The following is a 24,055-nucleotide window of genomic DNA, read 5'->3' on the forward strand; positions in this document are numbered from 1 at the left end:
TTTCAGCGGAACACGACTGACGCTCCACCTGACCGACTGACTGACCGACTGACTGACTGGATATGCCTGAGAATGCCTACTCGAAAAGGTATTCAAATTGTTTGTCCCCCCCTCCGATGCCAATTTGAAGATCAGTCTGCCAATTGCAATGTGCTAAATCTGCTGCTGTCTCAGACACAGCATAGCTGAGCAATTTTACACTCAACAAAAATGGTTCTGAATTTTAGAAATTCACAAAACTTTTGGTATTATCCAGAAGACATATTTCTAATAACCAGGGTTTCTCTTTTCTCATTTCAGAGATCCGAGATTCTTCTTTCGCAATTCGATAAAAATTCGCAATATTAAAAAATAATTTTCCTATTATTAAGAAATAAATTTACGAAAGCGAAAGAAAGCCTTTCTTTTCAAAATTGGCAAATTGCTTATATATAATAAGAATATTGTTCTTGTTGTTGGTGCGATTAAATTTTACCGCGATTTTCAACAATTTTGTTTGAGTGTAGAAATGCTTTGCTCATCAGCTCTTTGTTGAAATCTTTAGTAAGCATTTGTTAGCAACAGAAAGAATATATATATATAATGGAATGGACATTCACATAGAAACATATGCAAATGTATTGGTCACGTTTGCTATTTTAAATAAATAATAAATAAACAACACTTTTTAAATTTTAAGTATTTATCAAATATATTTAAAAGCCCTCGAATTTAGCTTAAGCACTTTTAATTTACTACTCAGGGTCTGATATATAATATTAATATAAGTGTATATATAGTTTAAACTATAAAAATTAACGTGTGTAGAATTTCCACTCGACGAAAATTTAATGTTCAAACTCAGTCTCAAAAGACCAAAATCCGAGGCAAATGAATATTTCGCCAGGAGTTTTGGTCCACGCTGCGGGGTTGGAAATTATTCACACACAATTGTGTAATTACCCAGCCACAGAACACAGCAGCAGCAGCAACAACAGCAACAACAACAGCATACGAACTAACACACACATATACAAATATACATACACATACACACACACACACACGCGCTCGCAGTTGTAAAATTGGCAGTATACAAAAAGTTCACTTGGCAAAAGGTTGAAGAGCTGTGTTACCGCCATATATATATATATATATATATATATATATATATATATATATGTATGTGTGTGTGTGTGCTAGGTAGGGGCGTGGCTGCTGTCGCCTTCTGCTGCTGCTTCTACTGCTGCTGCCACTGGCATGGAAAATTAACAATTTTTCAATTAAAATCAATACCGAGTGCTTTTTTTGGGTTGAACTGCAAATGTGGGTGGCTGTTGGGCGTATTCAGTTTTTGTTGTTTGTGTGGGCGATGGAGGCGTGTAAGCTGCATCTGTACATGATAATTCAGTGTGTGTGTGTGTCTGTCTGTCTGTCTGTCCATGTGCAAGTGTGTGTGCCTGTTTGTTGTTGTGCACATTTCAGGCAAATAGCTTAAGTGCCTGAAAATATGCACCACATGCGACAGGCAAGCAAGCTTTTCTATCTGTGTGTGTGTGTGTGTGTTTGTGTGTGTGTGTGTGTGTGTATGTTTCTGCCTGTGCCTGCTGAGCTGGCTGTGTGTCTGTGTGTCTGTGTGTCTGTGTGTGGCTGTTGTTGTTAGTTTTTCGGGCTCCTTCATTGCCATCAAGTCAATTTCAAAAGCTTTTTTGCGAAAATTCACACACAAACATATATGCACACACACATACAGACACACACGCATACAAATAGTGCCGTTATTTTGCATGACATTTGCAGGCAGTTTGCTGTGCGTGTATTTGTGTGTGTGTCTGTGTGTGTGTTTGTGTGTCTGTGTGTGTGTGTTTGGGGTCGTAGTTTACTCCTCTGCTGCGTTGCGGTCGTTTGGTCTTTAGAGTATTTTGCGGCTTTCTAAGCGTTAGTGTGGATGTGTAGACACAACACCCACATGCCTGTAAGCAACACTAGCTTTACAGACACACACACACACACAGAGACACGTACATATACACACACACGACTATATATTGAAAGACAGTCGTTGACTATTTGCGGGCACCGCGAACAACGTTAAATGCAAATTTACGCCAAGCAGCATTGCCCATAACCATCAGCTTCAGTCCCATCCCTGCCCACCCTTAGCCCCACCATGTCAACCCCCAACAACACCGCCTCGCCTCTGTCATATCCTAACAACAGTTACACACAAAATGGCCGTACTTTGGCGCCATTGCCTCATTTGTTGTTGTTGTTGTTGCTGCTGATGACTATTGCCGTTATTGCCAAGTAAGTGAGAGAGCAGGCAAGTGCGTAAGACCGACTGAGAGAGAGAGAGAAAGGAAGACAGACAGAGAGCGAGAGAGAGAGAGAGAGAGAGAAAGCGAGAAAGAGAGGGAGAGAACAAGGCATTCGACTCGACTCTGGGCCAGAATTGAAGTGTTAGTTGTAATGCCACTAATTGGACTCGCTTTTAGCAACGCTTCATGTGTCCCCAAGCAAGCCAACAGCAAAACTCCTTCAAAGTGCCCACTCATACATACATGCGTTAGTATGAGTGGATGTATGCGTGTGTGTGCGTGTATGCTGCTCCAAAGTCTATAATTGGAAAATTTTACACACTCGAAATTCAATTTCCAACCAGAAGTTGAGGGTGTTGTAGATGCCATCGTTGAAACTATGGGCTAAGTAAGTGAGTATTAGCAAAGGACTGTTAGCGGGGTAAAGCGGAGTGAACTGGGGGGGGGGGGGGGGGGGGCTGGCTGAGGGTGGTAGGTGATAGGTGCCTTATGAACTGGTGACAATAAGAACAAGCAAAGGGGTGATCGCAATGCTGAGTGGTGTTGCCGCAAAGGATTTGGTGCTGGTTAGTAAGTTAATAATGTTGACAGTATGCAACTAAATAGGAATTGTAAATCGATACTTATGATTATGCATTTTCAATAGAGTAACCAATCAATGCAGATTGAATAACCTGCCAGGCGAGTTAGCACTTGGCAGCATTAGCTGGGCACACCTGCAACTGCAACTGTGCTATCGATGGATATATGTGGCTATAATTGCTTGCATTCAGCTGTAGATCTTGTTAAACGTTGGCAGCAATTAAGTACGATAGTATTTATGTATTATGTTTCAGATACAATACAAAATAAGATGAATAATAATCTAAATAGGTAGCCATAAAAAGTGATTTAATTTGCCAGTTATCGATTAGTTGGCTTCTTTTTTTTTCATTTTTTTTTTCTTTTTTAATTCCAGCACACGCAAGGCAATGTCTTTCGATGCCGTAATCTCAGCCAGACGCAGTCTCCAGTTTCTGTGCCCCAAGTCAAGTCGCCAGCTTAGCTTGAGCTAAGTGCCTGGGCACTTGAGTCACCTCCCAGCCATTAGCATGAGTTGAGAGGACAATGAGAACGAGGACGTACCATCTGTAGCCCGTCCCACTTTCAGTTCACCTCGCGTTCCCCCCACTACTCCTCCTGTGGCCTATGGTCGACTGAGAGAGTGAGAGGGTGCGAGAGAGAGAGAGAGAGAGAGAGAGAGAGAGAGAGAGAGAGAGAGAGAGAGAGAGAGAGAGATAGGCGCATTCAATGCGGGTAAAAGGGCAATTTTGTTTGGGCATACAGGCGCACTGTGGCCGCCGGAGTGGGAGGGGCAAGGGGCTGCAGTAACCGCGTCATAATCACACAGTTTTTTTTTATTTTTTTTTTTGTTTTTTTGATAATTTCTTCTGCTAATCAAACACAATGCGAAAGTGAGAGAAAGAGAGAGCGCATGAAATTTGTGAGCTTTTTAAGGGTGGTAATTTGGTGGCGTTCAAGTTCACTCGATAAAAGCACACACACACACACACACACACACACGCACACACACACACACACATTTGCAATTAGACTCTCCCTTTTGCTCTCAGGCGGTGCTCTGTGCTCTGTTTCGCTCGCACTGCTGCTGCTGCTGACATTTGGCTAGAACAATAACGGCCATTAAAATGCTTAATTATAAATTCGCAAACGTGGCTGATTTTTTTCTTCTGTAGCCCCACCGCAATCCTCCTCCGTTCTTCCCCTTTTTCCCAAAAGGCAGCACGTTGACGCGGCTGTGGACCAATGCTTGGCCCATTGAGTTTTGCACAAGGAACTCTGGCAGGGACAGGACTCAATGCATGCAGCTATTTTGAGCGGCTGTTGGAGCTGCACTTGAGCAGCTCCTGAGTTGAATTGCTTATTGGGAATGCAGCAACTGAGACGCAAAGATTAAGCAGGACCAGGACTGATAATAACAATGATGATGATGTGCCTGCATACACAATGAAGGTGTGAAAAATCAGCGCACAGAAATCCAAACAATGACAATGAGACAGAAAGGAAATGCAAATTCTGTATGCCTACCTTCCCCCCCCCCCCCCCACCACACCACCGTCCCAAACTACCCCCCTTTCCCGGCCAAGCTTAGCAAAATCATTGTCGTCGTCTGGTTTCGTATGTGTTTGTTGCTGACGTTGTTGTTCTGTTTTGCCAACAGGTAACACCTTCCGAAGAAACAGAAAGGCGGATGTAATTAGTTTGTTAATTCATTAAGGATAGATCCGCAGAGCAGTCCGTTTGCTGGCACTGACGAGAACAATAGGCATAATATCCGATTACCCCATACTGATGCCTCATGCCTCATGCCTCATTCAACATTCATTTGTGCACACACATTCATTCAGTGTGTGACTCACCTGTATGCGATCCTCGGGCAGTTCCGTTTTCAGTGACAGCATCTCGCGAGCATAGACATCGGGATAATGCGCCTCTTTGAAGGCTTCCTCCAGCTTCTCCAGCTGGTAGCTGGTAAAGATTGTGCGGCTGTGGCGACGCTTCTTTTTCTTCTTCTTGCTATTTGGGCTAACACCAGCGCCAACACCAAAACCGTTCAAGCCATCCATGCCAAAGTCCTTGGCAGCCAGTGAGCCTGCAAATAAATAAATAGAATGTATCTTGAATCTGTATTTCTGAAAATATGATAAGTAAAAATAAATTCAATAAATAATAAATAATAATAATAAATTAGTATAGATGGAAAAACTGCTAAAGCAGATTTTAGATTTAAAAAGAATTTTATAGCTATCGGAAATCGATATGAATCGATATTCGCGATAATGAAATATTCTTGATATGCGCGGGGCATTTGAGAACTTTAATTCCCAATTTGAAGTCCCTGTCTCATATAGTCTCTGAGATCTCCGAATTTATACAGACGCACTTCTCTCTCTCGAATCGGCTGTTGATTCTGATCAAGAATATGTGCATATAACTTATGGTGTCGGAGATGCTTTCTTCTGCCTATTACTGTTCTATTACAGCCGATACCATACAAATAAGTTTCAATGTGAATAATAATTTTTAGAAAGCAACTATGAACACATATAAAATAATACACCGAAAAATGCAACATCAAAATACATTTAACAACATTTACTGTGAGGACTGATTAATTCAATCAACGCAAATTGTGCCGTGTTAAAATGAATTTTATTTGTAAAACTGTCAGTGTCATAATACATCAATGTATCTGAATACGCATAGGCTAATGATGCTTTTCATTTAGCCAACACATTGCCAATTGAATATTAACTGCAGCCGTTTTCAATTTCACTTTTGGCCACATCATTTTTACAATCAATTTAAAGTCAATGTTGCAACTTGAACTATGTACTACTCCGATAAAAACTCGAATACGGTGTGTGACTAGTACAATGTATAAAATCATTTTCGATTCGAGTTTTTCTGCTGTTCAACTTCAGCCTCGCCAATTTCAATTTCAATTTTAACCGACTGGCAACGAGCAGTTTTCGTTTCTCTCACTTTCTGTGTGTCGCCACTTCCTTATCAAAATTGGTTCGCAGCATTTTCAACGGTGCTCCCATGACCTACACAATGAAAACCTTACCACACCACTACCTCCACCCCCCCTACCGTAGAGCCCCTAGCCACCTAGCCCCAATGCTGAACCGAATCAAGCACATGTCAAGTTGTAGTCGGCGCTGAAGCGCGACTTTAAGTGGTTCTGTGTTATATTTAGTTTGTTGTTGGTTGTTGTGCATGTTGCTCTTTTGTTGTTCTTTCCACTGACTGGTCTGGCAATCAGCTGGGGTTGTCTGTTATTTTAAATATTTAATAATTGTATCTAGTTTCTCACTTCCTTTTTTTTTCTTCTCTCTCTCTCGCTGCTCTTTCAAGGAAAACTCCACTTGACATTGTCATGACCCGCTCAAATGGGGGAAAGTGAAAGCGGCTGCCGAGTGTTTGAGGATTCCGATGAGGATGGGACGCCGATGACGGCGGCAATAATGATGAGCGTTGACAGACCCACATGGAGGTGGCTGTTAATGTTGTTTTTTTTAGTTGCTTGCCAGCGCCAAGTGCTCACAGGCACAAGGAGGAGGATCGAATCTCGTCTCTCTCGTCGCTGATCAGCGCTGGAAAAAAAAAAAACACGCCACTTGGCTGAAGCCGGCAAAGCAAAATGAAGCTGCCTTTCAATAGGCAAATCGAAGACTGATGCACCCGGAAAACCAATTTTCGAACAGCAAAGCGAATACAGCGAAATCCACGGATCCCAGGAGTGTCCATAGCAAACGAGAGAGACAGAGAGAGATAGATAGAGAGAGAGAGGGGGGCAACAACAGCATCGTTTTGTCAGCGGCATTCACAGTTTTTGGGAAAGTACAAAAACAAGAGGAACAACAACATAAAGAAGAAGCAGCAGCAGCAGCAGCAGCAGCAGCAGCAGCAGACATGCCGCATACTCATGTGCCAGTCTACCAAACCAATTCGCATTGAAATTCGATATGAAAATTAAGTAGAAGCATATATATATACATATATATATATATATTATTTTCGCTGTTGTTGTCGCTGTCGCTGTCTCTGTCGAGTTGTTCAAGTGAAGCGCTGACGTGTATCCTTCTCATCTATTGTTGTTGTTGCTCTTCTTACACTTATCTTTACTTTCATAAGTAGTGTATAATGGCTTTGTGCAAAAGTATGTAACAGCCAGAAGGAAGCATCTCCGACCCCGCAAAGTACATATATACATATATATTCTTGGTCTTGGTCTGGCGGATCTCAGAGACTATAAGAGATGATGACTTCAAGTTTGGATCAACTTTGCTTTATTGGATCGATTCATATCACATCATATTTAGGCTGCTAATTAATATAATTATAATATACATTGATATATACTATTGATCATTTCATTAATGATCGGATGAGTAAAACCGATGTCATAACCGAACAAGCAAATTCTCATTACTATCAGTACTATCAGCATATGCATAAATAAAGCTAGAATTTTTACATGTGAATTTGGAAATAAAACTAGAATATCTTTAATATATATATACCGTAGGGTATACTGTAGTCGAACTCACTCGAACGCAGCATTCTTACTTGCTTCGTTTGAATTTATTCAGTTTGGGGGAGGCGAGAGCAAGTCGACGCATATTTTCCACTAAATATGCGTAAAAAACGAGTCGCATTTTGTTTGTGGAATCGTGTAATGAATGCGATTTTGGCCGTCTTGAATTACAATCGAAACGCGGCAAAGGCAATTTACCAAATACCCAAAGACAATAACAGTATTAAAGGTGTGTATTGTATACGTTCAATTATGCATATACGCAGAAGGTTCAATTAAATTTTCAACTTTTTAGGCCACTTAGTTTTCATATTTGAGTGCTCGTTAAGTAAGTATAATAAATGCTCAAATTACTTGAACCTTTTAATCTTGCATAACCAACCGGTAAACATTCCATCATTCATATCCAACATCAATTTATTGGCAACGATCTGTTTTCTAATTAAGTTCCATATTCGGCTAAATGTTGAGTTCAATTTGAATTCAATTGAATTGAGGTTGAGCTGGCGGAAGGAATATTATATGATAGCGTGACGCTAATCAACACTGTGTTTATGTGTTGTATAAATCTAATTATACAATTATGATGATGAGCAAATGTGCGAAATTAGTTAATTCTGTGCGCACAAAAGTAGGCAACATTAATTTTGTGTTTGTAGGTTGCCACTTGCGCCAGCGCACTTTTAATGAGCTCACGCATACGTGGACACACGTGAAACACGCACACACACGCGCACACACACACGCACACACACACACACACACACACACACACACACACACCCACAAAGCACACACAGCTTTATTATTGAAAGTTTTGCCAACATAAAAGTCGAGGGTGGCCAATGCCACACACACAAACAGAGTACATGCCAACATGCATACTAACATACACAGAGACACACACACACACACACACACACACACACGCACATGCATCACAACATATTAGCAATTAAAATTTTCTTAGTTAATTACTTTAAGCAGACGACGATACGAAAATTCCAGAGCGAAAAATGTCGCAGCAAATGAAAGGCGACAACACTGAAAATGTGTGAGTTGCGGATAGGAGAGAAAATGAGAGCCGAGCGGGGAGCAGAGAGTGGGGCGGCGGGGGGCGGGGGGCGGGGGATTGGACGTTAGGGCGGAGGACGAAGTGAATTTTATGAAATTTATGCGCATTTCACTAGAAAATTTAATTAGGAAATCTAATTTGCTCAAAAGCGCATAAAAAATGTCGCCCAACGTTGACTGCTCGCATCCAGCTCGGGCGCCTTTGGATGCTGATGCGGTGTCCCTGCTCGAGCGCCATTTTTGTTCCGGCATCACAAAGTCTTCGTGTGTGTGTGTGTGTGTGTGTGTGTGTGCGTTTATTGTCAGTGCTGGCTGCATGAGGAGGGCGGAGGCGTAGAAGAGACATGCATCAAGTAACCAACAAAATGACTAATTCGTGGCTCATGTGTGAGTCTACATCCAATGTGTGTGAGTGCGACTGTGTGTGTGTGTGTGTGTGTGTGTGTGTGTGCCGCATAAACAGTTGCATGGCAAAATACGCTAATAAAGTGGCTGAGTTGTTGGTTGCGTTGCCAGCATCAGCATCAGCATCAGCAGCAACGACGACTGCGACTGCGACTGCGACTGCGAAAGCGGCAGAGCAGTCGTCAACATATTCAGACCCGTTTCGGGGGGAGTCGCAATTTGCATTAGCGTCAAAGTGGCTGCGTTTTTGTGCAAGTGTGTGTGTGTGAGAGTGTGTGAATAAGTGTATGTGTGTGAGTGTGTGAATATGTGTGTGCGTGAGTGTGTGTGTGTGTGTTTGTGTGTCCATCTCACTCTCTCAGTCTGTGTTCGCATTTGCATTTGTTGACGTTTTGCTAGCTTTCTTTTTGTCCTAATTAGAAATTAAATTGAATTATTTGCTTGAGAAATCAAAAAACGAAAACACCAAATAAAAAAAAAACCCACAGAAGTAACAAAACGGAGGAGGGTTGGCTAAAAGAAGTACGATGAAAGGCACTGCTAAACGAAACGCTTGTGCAGGTAGCCCTCGACTAACGCCGGGCCCAGGTCCCTGGTAAACATCGTGTTAACTGAAACCGTATGCAACGAAATATGAAGCTTTTACACAAGTTATGTTCTCGAAAAACTCTAACCATATATTTTGATTTTGTATTATTGTTTCAAAACTTAAATATAACATTTAATCAAATCCAAAAAACTCCTTTAACATGTATCGGTGTTAATTTTGTAGCCTCATCATCTTTATTAGAACCGATGTAATCCAAACTCGATTGATGCGTTTCTTCGTTCCAATAGAGAGGTAGAGATTCCTGTGTTTTTGCCTAGCTTTTGTACCGTATTCGGTTACATAAAGCGATCCTAATTTTTTGAAAAATTAGGTGAGAATGTTTGATATAGCTTTGTGGGTTTCTTACATTTATTATGACATAAAGCAGGTGGACTATTTTATTATATTTGTTTTATGTTGTATCCCGAACATAGTTCAACGTTTTTAGACAAATAATATCAGTTCCGATTTATGGGATTTAAAAGAATTTTGAATACCTGTTCTGTGGTTCCGATTCTGGTTTCTGTTTGATAACCTGCTTTAGAAACTATAAAACCTAAATCGAGCGATTTTGTAAGCAAATATTTATGTGTGAGATGTTATACGCACAACATTCATCCTTTATATATACACTGATGATAATCCCGATGTGATATGAACTTATGAACTTATGTACAAAATCGAAATTTCTTTACTGCTTTACTGTAAATTTCCGTAGATGTTCCGAGATGCGCGCCAAAAAAATAAATTCAAATTTTAATATATATATATATATATATTAAATTGGTTATCTGACGTCATTCTGAGCGCCTGTTCCCTAATTGCTACTGCACACAGCTACCCAGTTTTAGAAGCGGCACCCTTCAGTTGCCCCAGCCCCGATCCCGACTGTATCCACTTCGAAGCTGTCTGGTGTTGCCGTTGCCGTCGTTTGGGTGTTCGTCGTCCGTAATTTGCGCACTCAATGGAAAATTGTTAATTAGATTCCTTGCTTGCCGTGTGACTTTGTCTTCTTCACCACGTCGTCGTCGGCCATTGTTATGCACCCCTACACTTCAGCACCCTGCCCCATGACCTGTTCTGTTCTACACCTCACCTCAGTCGCCCGGACCACCACTGGAGCATGCCCCTCGGCTGGAGCGTTTTAGCCTGAGCTTTGTGTCAAAGTTGGTTAACGTGATTGCTGTTGGCTCCATCTACCCGCTACCCGCTACCCTCTCCCCTCTTTCCTCTATCCTCTTTTCGATTCCCTCTTCCCGCCAGGGGTAAACCCATGTCGGTGGCCCCCTCTCAACTACCAATTGCTTGAAACCACCTTTCCGCTTCACCGACTCAGCGAACACAACGAACTTTAAGTGCAAACCATTTTGCAACAATAACAACAACAACAACAGGAACATCAACTAAAACAACAACGGGGAGCGCAATTTTTGCACTAAACTTTTTGCTCTTTCATTTTTTAGCAGTCGCCAAATGAGTGTGTTATATTTGCGTTGCTTCTGTTGGGCGTGTTGCAGTGTGGGTGTGTTGCAGTGTGGCTCATGTTTTGGGGTTTAGTGAAATCTTGCAACGGTAACTTGTGCTGCAAATAGCACGAATGCGGTGAACATTCGGACACTCGGACCGATCACCGGATGAGGGGCGGAGTTTCAAAAGGGAGGAGGTGGCAGGGGACGCTTTCGGATTGGTAAACGTTGTTAACTGAAACACTGTTGGGCTTCGACGCATTGGCTACTGAGCCAACCAATTCAGTTTTCCATTCAGACTCTTAATTAAATTACGTAACGCATTCAAAGCAAAAATGCGGTTAGTTGTGGAATGGATGCATGCCACACAAAGCACAGTTGCGAGGAGAGTGAGAGTGTTTCTACTTTGGCAAATCGTCCTCAAATAATATAGTAATGTCAATAAAGATTTTGAATAATTGAATATAAATGAAAACATAAGAGCATTATTACAGTACAGCTGTTCTACAGGTTCTACAGGTTGGCAACACGAATGCCTCTTTCTGGCATCCGTTGTTCCCCCGCTCAGCTCAGAGGCAATTCAAAGATTCACTCAACTGGTGCGAAGCCAAATGCGATTGGTTCCACACATGTGCTCTATGTGCGTGGATGTGTGTGTGTGTGTGTGTGTGTGTGTGTGTGTGTGTGTGTGTGGGTTGTGTGTTTGTTTCAATTAAGCAGCCTTGCGGGGGCAGGCAGATGCATTCGCCATGGCCAGCAAATAAAACTTAGACACGCTCCATGGCAATGGCGAGCTGTGAGCAGACAGCAAGGGTTAAGGGCTGGAATCCCATTCACTGCCCCTCCGCCCGCAGCGTAGCTGCGCAGCAAAATAAGAAAAAATGCCAATTAAAATCTTAGCCGGGACAAGTGCACCATCAGGCAGACAAGACAAAGCAACAAGAGGCTGCAACACAAAAAAAAAGGAGGGGGAGGGGGAGGGGGAGAGAGAGCACTGCAAGTGGGGGTCGCAACTGGGAATTCTGGGCACTGGATTCTTGGGTTCTCGGATCTGGGTTCTGCTTGGGCCGGTTGGTGGATTGCGCAACTCGAGTCGAGTCAAGGGAAATTGCCCCACTTGTGGAGCTCATCGTGCTATCCGCTCGCAAATGGAGCAAAAGTGGCTGCTTTTCTTTATTATTGTTGCTGTTGTTGTTGTTGTTGTTTCTGTTGTTCTTCTTATTGCTGCTGCTGCTGCTGCTGCTGTTGCTGCTGCTGCAAGTGGAGAATGCAAGCGTCGAGTGGCTGCTACTAAAATACTTCAGCAGCGCACTTGAGGCCTTCATAAAAACAGAATAGCCAAGAATGCGCTGCCAAGTGGCCAAGTTCGTGTTGCCCAGAGATTAGAGATTAGACCCAAGTGTGAGCTCAACAAAAAGGCAATTAACTAGGCTAAGACAGCGGCAACAGCAGCAGTAACTGAAACTTCAACTGGCCAAAGCAAAATATTGTTGATTATTGTAAATGTTTCCACTCAGAGCAACGTCAACTGAAACTTATAACTTGATTGAAAATAACGATTCGAAAAAGGAATTTTCTGGGCAAATCGTAGTCCTGCAGGCAGATTCATATTAATCTTCCGTTACTGGTTAATCGTAGGACACTTGTCAGTGTTTTTACTTCTCTTGTTACTAAGCTAATAGCGCTTAACAACTTTTTCTGGGTTTTCCCAAACCTTGCAATAAACTTTAGGCTATTTTCATTTTAAAACTTTCTTTGTTTCTTCCATAATTTATTTTATTTTTTCTTTTTATTAATTATTAATTAAATGCAATTTAAATCGGAATTTTAACTTAAAATATTTATTTATGAAAACCTTTTTAAAAACTGTAGACTGTTTTTAGTTCACAATAAATAAATAACTTAAGTTTATATTAAATAGATGCAGATGATTACTTTAGAGATAAGCATGGAGAATTATAAAAAACTTACTTACTTATTTATGGAAAAAAGATGCTTGAACTAAACGATGGGAATAATATACACAGAAAACATTTCCGTTGGTTAAATTAACCATAGAAAGAATAATTCTCACGTTATGCTTTTTCTGTGTATTGTTTTAAGTTTGCAGTTTCAAGTTGTATTAATTGGATTTAACGGAAACACTTTAGACTCCACAGCTGACTGCAAGAATGTGAATATCTCCCTGAAGACGAATCCCGACGGGATTCGAAATATATTCGAATCAAAATAAAATATCACTTGACCGGCAGCCAGTAAAAAAATATTTGAGAAGTAAAACAATTACATAATATTCTGCTCATTATTGGCAAAAGGTTTCCACTAACTTAGACATTATTAATATCGCAGATTTGTCTTAATTTGTAGAACAGCACAATACAAAATTACCATAATCATAATTTATTTCTAATACAAACTTGAACATCATCGATTAATATACAATTATTAATATTTGTTTTTAGTTTTTATTTAGTATATTGTATATTCCATTTTTATATTAAAATATATATATAAAAAAACTAGCGAAAAACATATTTAAATTATAAAAAAAAAAACCAGCAAACAATAAATGAACATTAAATGATAAATATAAACAACAATTGCTGGCTCTGAGATATAATTGTAATTGTAAGATGTAAGTGTGATTGTAATTGTAACTTTTTTTTAATAATAGTTGAAAGCCTTTAGCAAACCATAATTTTAGTTGAAAAGTAAGGCTTACTGTTTCTGACACTATCGATTGGATCAGACGCGAATTGTCACTATTCCGTGACTTGTTTTTCTATGGAGAAAATGTACCAGTTCTTGGTTAATGCTAGGGCAAACAATTCAATTTGCACTGAACACTACTACACCTCTCTCTCGCACAGCCCAACCTTACCCCTCACCCTAACGAATGATACTTGCTATGCGGGCGCAGCACGCTTTCAATTGGTTTTTGTGCCTCTTATTAGACAAGTTTATGTGCGCCTCTCATTTCTTTGGCTTCTTTTTTATTTGGGCATGTGTGTGCCAAAAGGGTTAAGTAACGCACATATACACACACACACACACACACACACACACATGTCCTTGAGTCCATGTAGTGAGAGGATGTGTGACGAGGAGATGTATGCGCGTGTAAATTGCGTATAAAAGCGTATGTTGAAAATATTTATTACCCGTTGCGAATGCAACAAAATGAAATGAAAATTTCATTAGTTGACTTCTGCCGGCATTCACATTCAAACAACACACATTCAACACACACACACACATGTTGTGTGTTGTGTTTTTTTTTTTACATTTCTGCTGCTTGTTTTAAGCTAAATTGTTTATTTTATTAGCAATTTGAGAAATTTATGTGTTTGCCAGGACCTTTTACAGCCCGCCGAGCATCGAGTAACCGATTCGAAATGAAGCGCTGGAATGCCCATTAATTAGCGTGCACACAGATATATATATATATATTTATAAATATATATATAGAGAGAGAGAGAGAGAGCAGAGAGCGAGTGCTGCCCTCTGTTGGGCAAAGCACAAAGTCTTTGGCTGTGGTTAAGTTTGCAAGGATTGCATCTGAGCCTGATTATTGCCTACCTTTGGGCGACCACTTTAATTCGTGTACAAATTTGGAAGGACCAGCGAGTGCTTTAGCTTACCAGGTAAACATGTTCCAGTGCCAGCAAAGTTCTTCAGCTGTGGAAATCCTGCGGGGAACAGACAGAGAGAGAGATAGATATAGAAATAGAGAGAGATAATATCAATAATATTGTAATGCATTAAGTAATGAGTGTTTTAGATTATTAGACAACAGCCACAATTACGTTGAGTGGCTGTTAGCATATATAACGATGCACAGATATATGCATATGCATATTGATTACTTATCCGATCATTAGTGTACTTATCGATAAGTATATCGATAATTCACTCATCAAAATATCTAAAGGCGAAATGATTAATAAACTGCTTATCGATTTCATTTTTGTTTAGCATTAATACTAATTCCATTCAACCTGAAGTGAATGTTACGAATGTTGATGTATGTTTGCCTAATCGGTACACTCAATTGAACCTTCGCTGTTCTCCAGACGAATACACGATAGGCACAAGAATTGGCTCCACAGCACTGACACATATGTATGTATGTATGTATGTATGTATGTATGTAGTTTTGCACATCAGTCGTTGCATTTATTAGCGTTATAAATACAGTCGACCGGTACGACCTGACCCTGACCGCGCCTTAATTCTTCTTTGCCGTAGCACTACCCCTACCCCTGGTCCACACTCTGCATATTGCAGGCCGCAAATGAATTCAAGACCAGCGCCAGAAATGCAAATTGAGTGGCTCAGCTCAGCACAGCTCAGCTCAGCTCAGTCTCGGAGCCTCCAAGTGACATATCAAAGCAAAATCAAATTTGACAGACAACCCCGCTAATTTCTGCTCGATGTTTCATTGTTTCAAGGCGTTCGTTTGCGGTCGCTTTAGCGGACAGCGTGGCTGGGCTTGTCGAGGGCATGCCAGAGGTGGGGTAGGGGAACGGAGGGGGAGTGGGGGGGGGGGGGGGGGACTTAAGAGGGGGTTGCCTTTCAATTGTTGTGCGGCAATGTTGATGATGCTGACGCATTTCGAAAAATGCGGCAAGCACAATATGCGCACAACTCGAGCGAGTGTGTGTGCGTGTGTGTGTATGTCTAAGTGAATGTGTATGTGTGTGTGAGTGTGTGTGTGTGTGTGTTTGTATGCAAGCTCAGTGCTCCTACCCGGCTCGCGCTACATGATGTGAATGAGCGGAGGCCGTCAACAATCAGCATACATCAAACTGAAAACTACATTTATTAGCTTTCGCCTCGTTACCAAGCCCCTAACATCGCAACCGTCCCCTCCCCCCACCGACTGAACTCCTTTGTGGCATGTCAACGGCAATCAGTAGCAGAAGCAGCAGCAGCAGCAGCAGCAGCAGCCCCTGTTGCCGTTGCTGATTTAACAAGAATTCTATAAATTGAGAAATTCGATACTGCGCGAAATTTGTGTAAAGAATTGTGAGTATATGCAGAAACATACATATACACACATGTCTGTGCGTGTGTGTGTGTGTGTGTGTGTGTGTGTGTACGTGGAAACGCAGAGCTCTATAGAAATGCAAGTGACGAAGTATTTATAAACTGATTAACGCTAAACAATAGCTGATATGGGTCGACACAAACCGACTTGCCCCTCTTCTGTGCCCCACCACACTACGCACACTCTACACACTCCGCACACTCTGCAGACTCGCAGTAGCTGCCCTTACTTTCTGCGCTAGGCTTTTGAGCTTTTGTTGATTTGTAGAGAAAACTTGCAACACATTTTTCTAATCGCACGACCACACAAAGTGTGCCCCAAGCGGCCCCGAAAAAGTCGCGTCGTGATCTATCGCTATCTCTCTCTCTCCCTCTCTCTCTCTCTCTGATACAGGTAGTGGATGGCCGGGGGCAGGCAAAGTAGCCGCTTCAGTGTCTACAAAATAACAACAACAACAAGCAGCAAATTCTTCAAGTGTTTGCGCGGTGCGGCACAAGTGAATGGCAGCTAGCGGTAGGTACGTGTTTTGAGTACTCGACTTGAATGCATTCATCCCATCCACTAGTCTGCAATCGCAATGAGTCATGACTATTTGCTGCGAATCTGTTTGCTAAATATGCAAAAAAAAAATAAATAAAAAAAATATAAAAAAAAAACAAATACATTAATTTAAGTTTATGTTATTAGTGGAGTGAATAAATTCGAAATTAATATTTCGGAGTCAATTGATAATGATGTGAATTTGATATCATTAAATTCTGGCATTTCATGGAATTTTTAATATATTACAATAATAATAATAATAAAAACATATCAATAATAACCCATTTAGTTTCGAGTACTCGTCTTGAATTCATTCATCGCATCAACTAGTCTACAGTCTCAATGAGTCATTATTATTTGCTGTGAATCTGCTTTTGCCCTTTTTGAATATATATACTGTGAATACATTCACATAACTCTATGCTATCAGTGGAGTGAATCAATTTCAAGTTAATATGTGTGGTTCAATTGATAAGTGTGAATTTAATGTGAGATTTTTTAAGCACAAACGCAGTTTCCATCATAAGTATTTATGTTTGATATATACTCATAAACCATAAAATATACCCATCTGTGTTCCTTATCACCTTCTAAAGAAGTGTATTGAAAGTAATAAGTAAATAATAGAAATAGGCAAACCTTGTGGATTAAATGAATAGTACGTTAAATATGTATCCAAGTCTTTTTTTGTGTGATAACCAAATGATTCACTTATAGTTTTCCTTTGATTGCGATTCAAATCAATGAATAAGTGTTTTTGTCCTGTAAATGAATTTGACGAAGTATATATTCAATTATGCAATTGAGTGTATTCACTTCGGTGAAAGCGTGTACGGCAACAAGTTTTTCAAGTCCACGAGATGCGGAAGTAACTAAAATATTAAATGATTTACAAATGATTGACTCCGAGTACCTGATGTATCAAGTGAATACACTCACTTACGCTTTGTACCGAACAGCTCTGTAACTATACATATATATATATATATATATATATATATACACCATGTATTTGCTGTATCTTGCTCAAATCGCTGAGTGGTCACTTCAAATGAATACTCGCATGAATATGAATGAAAATGCGCTGCATAATTAGCAGTCATCGACGGCAAACAGTGAAAGCCGATAAAAATAGCCACCAAATAAATCAAAACAAATTGAAGACAGCACAAAAAAATAGAAAAAAAATCGAAAAAAGTGAGTACATTCAAAGTGAGTTCAAAACCGCTGAAGAAGCGAAGCAACCGAAGAGATGCACAAAGAGGCTCAAGTGCCAAATCGTGTTTATTTGCGCTATAAAATTAGCGCAGCGTCAAGCTCAAGCTGTCTACCTAAAGCTACAGAAATGTATCTGTATCTCAATAGCCATGTGCCTCTATCTGTATCTGTAGCTGTATCTGTATCTGTAGCTGTATCTGTGCGCCGTATCTGTTAGCTGTGCTTTTGGGCACGATTGCCCCGCTGATTACCATGTGACGCAGCATATAATCTAGCATATGATTATCTGCTATATATATATGTACATACACATATAGCCCATATACACATATGCACAATTAACTGCTATTATTACACTTAGAAAAAAATTACTTGTGGCGCCTTATTATTCGGAAAGTATATTTCCAATCCGGATGATTCTGTCTTTTTGTATTTACAGAATTCCAGGGACAAAAATGTTTCTAATTTAATAGTAGCTTGCTTGTTACTCATATTATTAAACATAAGTATTTTAAGACCTCAAATAGCCTATAAAATGCATATAATTTATTTCTCCTTAGTTGGTTGCCCTCCAACTGAGCTATTTGGTCTCCAATTCAGACAGCAGCAAAACTCTTACTATTTTCATTCAGAAGAATTCCGAAGAATTTTTTCTCAGAAACTCAGTTTGCATTTTTTAATTATAGAAAATAGTTCTGAAAAATTTAAAAAAAAAAAACGTTCTAATCATTTTACCTTTTTTGCTCGTTTATTTAAAAATGTTCTAGTTTTCAGGGCGATTTGCTAAAATTCAGGGCAATTCTTTTTCCGAGTGTATAAGCATATATACATGTATGTATCTGAATATGTATAAGTATCTCTGTATATACATGCATAATTATCTGTTATTATTAAATTTATTATTATTAGGGAGATTTGTAATTATTTGTGAATTTTGTACATTTATTAAATTGAATTGCGGCTAATTCTGTTTAATGTCAAATGTGACTCAACTTTTAGGGCTGCAGATACTCACACAATCACACACACACTCGCACACACACTCGCACACACACACACACACACAAGCACTCACACACAGCAAATTAACCCATTAAGTGGCACTCAGATTCGTTTGTCAAGTTGCTTTAATTGACTTTTAAATTTGCTGCAAAAAGAAATTCACAAAAATCAAAGCGACAAACTGTGACCGCCTGAGTACGTTGGGAGGGGGCGGAGAGTGGGTAGGACCGTTCGAGGTCGGCGACTAAAGTGCATCAGCAGCAGCAGCAGCAGCACCAGCAGCAACAGCAGCAATAACAACAATTGCACTCGTGTTGGCAACGTCGTCATAAAAATGTTCACACCTCAGACAATGCACACAAGTGGCATGCGGCAAGGCAAGGCAAGGCGAGGCGAGGCGAGTCGAGGCAAGCGCCAGCGGGCGGGCGGGCAACGCGTTTGGGGCACTTGACTGGACCCGGACCCGGCACCGGGCGTAGGAGGGGGAGGGGGAGGGGCGGCTAGGCAGTTCGCTCACACGCCTCAGTGGAGGGCGCGAAAACGATGAAATTTTTGTATGTTGTTTGTGTATTTTGTTGTGTGTTGTTGTTTTTTTCCTTGTCGATCTTTGATTTTTTTTTTCTGAATTTACGTCAACGCAAAATCAAAGCAAAGTCAAAGCAAATATGTCGTCTCAGGGTCTGGTGTCTATATAGCTGTAGCCTATATAGAGACACCAGACCGCACACATTGAGCACGCACACAATTAAGACTATTTCTATCAGCCAACAAACAACAATCTTACAGCGGAGGCGTGGAGTGCAGTGGCCAGTGGGTGGGGGCAGGCAGAAGCAGAGGCTATTAGCAAACTGTCTCAAATATCAAAAGGCAGTCGCAGCAACTTGCCGCCTGATGGACGGAAAAGGCGTTTGCCTCACTCTGACACCACTGACACGCAGCAATTAGCAGCAGTCTCCCGATAATTATGTATTGCAACACTGCAAGGCTATGTCTATTATCTACCTAAACATGCACGAAAATTATATTAAATCAGAGTGTCAAACCGGAGTTGGAATCAGATTTAAATTCAGAGCCAGAATCCAGCGGGACATCATTTAAGTCGTTCCTATGACTTAGGGTAATCTGTGTTCAAGCTGGTCTACGGAAACATATATTCCCAATTTGATCGACTCGACTATTGATTCACAATATACCATCTACCTTATGGGGTCGCAGATGCGTCCTTCTGCCCTTTACATACATTTGCGCAACTTCGTTATACCCTTTCGACCCATTTTTAGGCTGCTGCCACCTCAATTTCATGATGTATATTTTGATATATTTGTCTGATGTTTGTAATTATTTTGCTCAAATGCTATCAGAGTCTTTTGCAATAAGTTTTCACTAATTTTTGTAAACTGATTAGAGAACAACTCAAAATTTTAAATTTTAATTGATCGAATTAACCAATTTTCATGGCTAATTGAAAATCTAATTTTTTTTGGCATTTTAATTTATCTAATTTTCTTGTATCATTTATAATTCTGATTATTATTATTATAATTATTATTTTTTTATGATTTATGTATTTATCTCGATTGAATTTCAACCATGTTTATTTACGAGATTGTTAAAAATAATTTGCGGAAGCCGTCAACATTTTTGTCAAATTTCACAAGCATCTCAAATATTTCTAAATGGTTAATTTACGTTGGACATATACTGAAATATACAATATATGTGTGTGTGTGTGCAGTGTCCCTGTCAATGCCACCAGGTGGCGCCTTCAAAGTTAAAAGACCGCTATAAATGTGTGTGTGTTGTGGTTTTATACACATCAAAACAAATGTCACAGCAAATAGCGAATATAGTCAAAGTGAAAATTGTCAATTAAATAAAAAACAAACAAAAAACACTATTTAGGTGCACAAATAAATCCATGTATTTGCATAAGCACATGTACATATTTATGTATGTAATTTTCAAATTTTTCAATTTTCCGATTTGGGTTTTTCTTTCTCCTCGTCTGTCTGTCGATCTGTCTCTATGTAAAAGATCAAAGGCACTTAATGGCCTGGCTGAGTGTGACCGTTTTTTGGGTGAGTGGGGGGAGGCGGGTGCGATGGGACGATGGGACGAGGGGGAGTCGGGTGCGGGGAGGCGCCACTGGTGTTGACTGGGTGGCTCTGCAGCAGGAAATCCGCTTGGGCTTTTGGCCCCAAACTTGACGCGACTTTAATTGACGAAAGGGGCAAATGGGAAAAATCAACAAAAAATTGTACAGAATCAGCGAGAGACAAACAAAAAAAAAAGAAGGCAAACGTAGAACGTAGCAGCAACGGCGGCAACGGCGGCAACAACAATATGCAAAATTAAATAAGATGACGCGAGTAAAAAGCGCCAACAATAACAGTAACCAGTAACCAGTAACCAACGGCAAAAGCTGTGCCAAAAGTTCTTTCTCACATTTATTAAACAAATTACACGAACAGAGGCGCAGAGTAGACAAAATATGCGATAAATAAATACACAGACGTGTGTGTGTATATGTGTGTATATATTTATAAATATGTAAATACATATGTAAATACACATGTATGTGTACAATTAATAAATGAACCAAACCAAATAATAACAACAACAATGCAGAAAGAAAAGAGAAAGCAAGCAGTGCAAAAGAAATATCGCCCGGAAGTTCTTTACAAACAAAACTCCAAATTGAACTTTTGCGAGAGAGAGAGTGAGTGAGAGAATGGTAGAGAGAGTGGCAGAGAGAGAGTGTGAGTGGGAGGGAGTAAAGCGAAGCTTCAATTTAGGCTGGCAACAATTTGGCACAGTGAACAACAATGCGAGTGATGACGATGACATTTTAACGCTAATTAAAATAATAATAACAATAATAACAATAACAGATGGCACTTCAAGCAGCCAGATTATCTGTCGGCTTATGTATTTGTGGATGTGTGTGTGTGTGTGTGTGAGTCAATTGTTGTGCGAGCTTCAGTCGCTGTTTGCTGCTGTTTGTTGTTTTGGTTGTTGTTGCCCGTCTCGCTGCGGTGATATTGCCACTTGCCACTTGCTCGACTCAAGCTCGCGCACTCTCTCTCTCTCTCTCTCTCTCTCTCTTGCTGCTCGCTTCACGCAAATGATTTTTTCTGTCGCTGATCCGCAGACAAAATCGTTTTTTACAGTGAGGCAAAATGAGCCAAATTTATAAATATAATCTTTTTGTTGTTTTATCGAGGTGGGTGAAAACCTTTTTTTCAAGCATATTTATTTAATTTTTTCAAGCAAACAATTTGTTTTTATTTCAAAAGATGCAAATCGCCTATTAAAATCTAAAATGGAATGTTGAATTTGGAATAGATGGAAAGAAAAGCCAAAACAAGTTGTAAGAAAACAAATGTTCAATTTTCTGCTCCACTGTTGTCAATGCTCTTGCACACACATATATATGTATATATGTATATACACTTACACATGCATTTGAGTTTAGCAATTGCCATTGCAATTAGCAGCTCAACTTGAGTGGAGGTGGAGTGAAGTGCCTCAAAAGCCGAAGCCGATGTCGAAGCCGAAGCCGAAGCTGTTGCTTGAGCCCTACTCACTGTTGCCGTGTGTGTGTGTGTGTGTGGCTGTGTGTGTGCTTGCTGGGCTTGTCGATGGCTCGTTGATTAATTTATTTTTTATGCAAACTAAGCGGCTCTCGTTTCGTTTCTTTTCGCTTCTTTTCGTTTCGATACGCTTTGTCTCTGTTCCCGTTCGTGTCTATGTTTGTCGCTCTGTTCGCACTCATTGAACGAGGTGACAAAAACACAGTTGCCGATTGCTAATTGCGTTGCACTCAACTCTTAAGCTAACTGTAAACGTAACTGTAACTGTAGCGACAATTGTATATGGTGGCTGGTGGGTAGTGGGAGGTGGGGGGATTGGCTTACCTTGTGCTGCATGCAGCAGCGGGTGATGCGGTGGCATTTGCATGGCTGACGGCGGCGGTGGCTGCTGTTGTTGTTGTTGCTGTTGTTGCGTATGATGCGAATGCGGATGCGGATGCGAATGCGGATGTTGATGGTGGTGCGGATGAGGGTGATGCGAATGCGAATGCGGATGTGGATGTGAATGTGGATGCGGATGATGATGATGATGATGCACTGCAGCAGCCAGCTGATGGGGCATAAAGGCAGCGGCAACCGCTGCATGTGCATTAAAGTACGCCATTCTCGAGGCAGCAGCCATTGTTAGTTGTTGTTGTTGTTGCTCTTGTTGTTGTTGTTGTTGTTGCCGGTGATCTCTAAATTGTTGTTGCTGTTGCTGTTGTGGCTCAATCGCCGCCAAGCTGACTGCTGCCGTTGCTGCTGCTGTTGTTGCATCTGTGCTGCTGCTGCTGTTGTTGTTGTAGTGCGTTGTGCTTGCTGCTGCCACATTTGTTGTTGTTGTTGTTATTGTTGCCTGTGTTGCTTGTGTTGCTGTTGTTAAATCGGTTGGCGCCTCTGAACCAGCTGATGTTGTTGTCGCTGTTGTTGTTATTGCAGCAGCAGTAGCAGCAGTAGTTGTCGCTGTTGTTGTAGTTGCTGCTGCTGATGTTGCTGCCACAACGGCCAAGCCGAGCAGCTCTTGTATAGCAAACGGCGAACGCTGCGGCATCGCGCTATCTCGCTACCTCTCTCTCTCTCTCTCTCTCTCTCTCTCTCTCGCTCGCTCTCTCGCACTTAATTGCTTATTGAAAGTGAACTGAAGTTTAGTTCGAAAATGCCTAATTATTGCTGCTGCCAACGCTATTGTTATCTTCACTCTCTCGGGAGAAGAGAGAGAGCGACTCTCTTAATCAGTTATTAAAAATTAGAACGCATTCGAGTTCGAGTTCGACTTCGAGTTCGAAGCGTAAGCGTTTAAAGCGTATTTTTTGTTTTTTCGAACTGTTTCCCCAAGCGTTTTTCGCGGAATCATTTGAGTAAAAGGTTAGCTATTTTTGTTGTTTGTTATTATTCTTATTATTTGCGTGTGTTTTTTGCTTTAAATTCACCGATTTTTGATTCCCTCTCTTCTCTCTCTCGCTCGCTCTCGCTCTTGCTCTCATGGCATGCTATTCCGTTCTCGCTGCTTGGCTAATGTGCCGGCTGCTTGTTTACACGCAATTATCGATGTGCGTGTGTGTGTGTGTGTGTGCGTGTGTGTGTGTCGTGTGTTTGGTTGTTGGCCGGCGAGAATAACTGCACTTAACAGAATACAGAACACTAAAAAAATGATTGTTGTTGTTGTTGGCGATATTTGCGTTATTTTTGCTTGCGCTGCTGCAACTTGGTGAAAAATACGGTCGCGTGCTTTTGC

General features: G+C 40.7%; 1 protein-coding gene across 1 annotated transcript in view; it reads right to left on the reverse strand.

Annotated features, from left to right (window-relative positions):
- LOC6565908 (myb-like protein Q) overlaps positions 1-23,560 on the reverse strand; it is a 46,459-nt gene extending 22,899 nt beyond the window's left edge. Inside the window, exons 1-4 of the mRNA XM_001992701.2 lie at positions 23,276-23,560; positions 22,666-23,014; positions 14,577-14,624; positions 4,718-4,950 (exon numbers count right to left, since the gene is read on the reverse strand). Of these exons, the coding sequence (XP_001992737.2) occupies positions 4,718-4,950; positions 14,577-14,624; positions 22,666-23,014; positions 23,276-23,371 (726 nt within the window). The 5' untranslated portion in view covers positions 23,372-23,560. The remainder of the gene's footprint in view (positions 1-4,717; positions 4,951-14,576; positions 14,625-22,665; positions 23,015-23,275) is intronic.
- Positions 23,561-24,055: the final 495 nt, after the last annotated feature.

The sequence above is a fragment of the Drosophila grimshawi genome, unplaced genomic scaffold (assembly GCF_018153295.1).
Source record: "Drosophila grimshawi isolate 15287-2541.00 unplaced genomic scaffold, ASM1815329v1 contig_848, whole genome shotgun sequence".
Lineage (NCBI taxonomy): Eukaryota > Metazoa > Arthropoda > Insecta > Diptera > Drosophilidae > Drosophila > Drosophila grimshawi.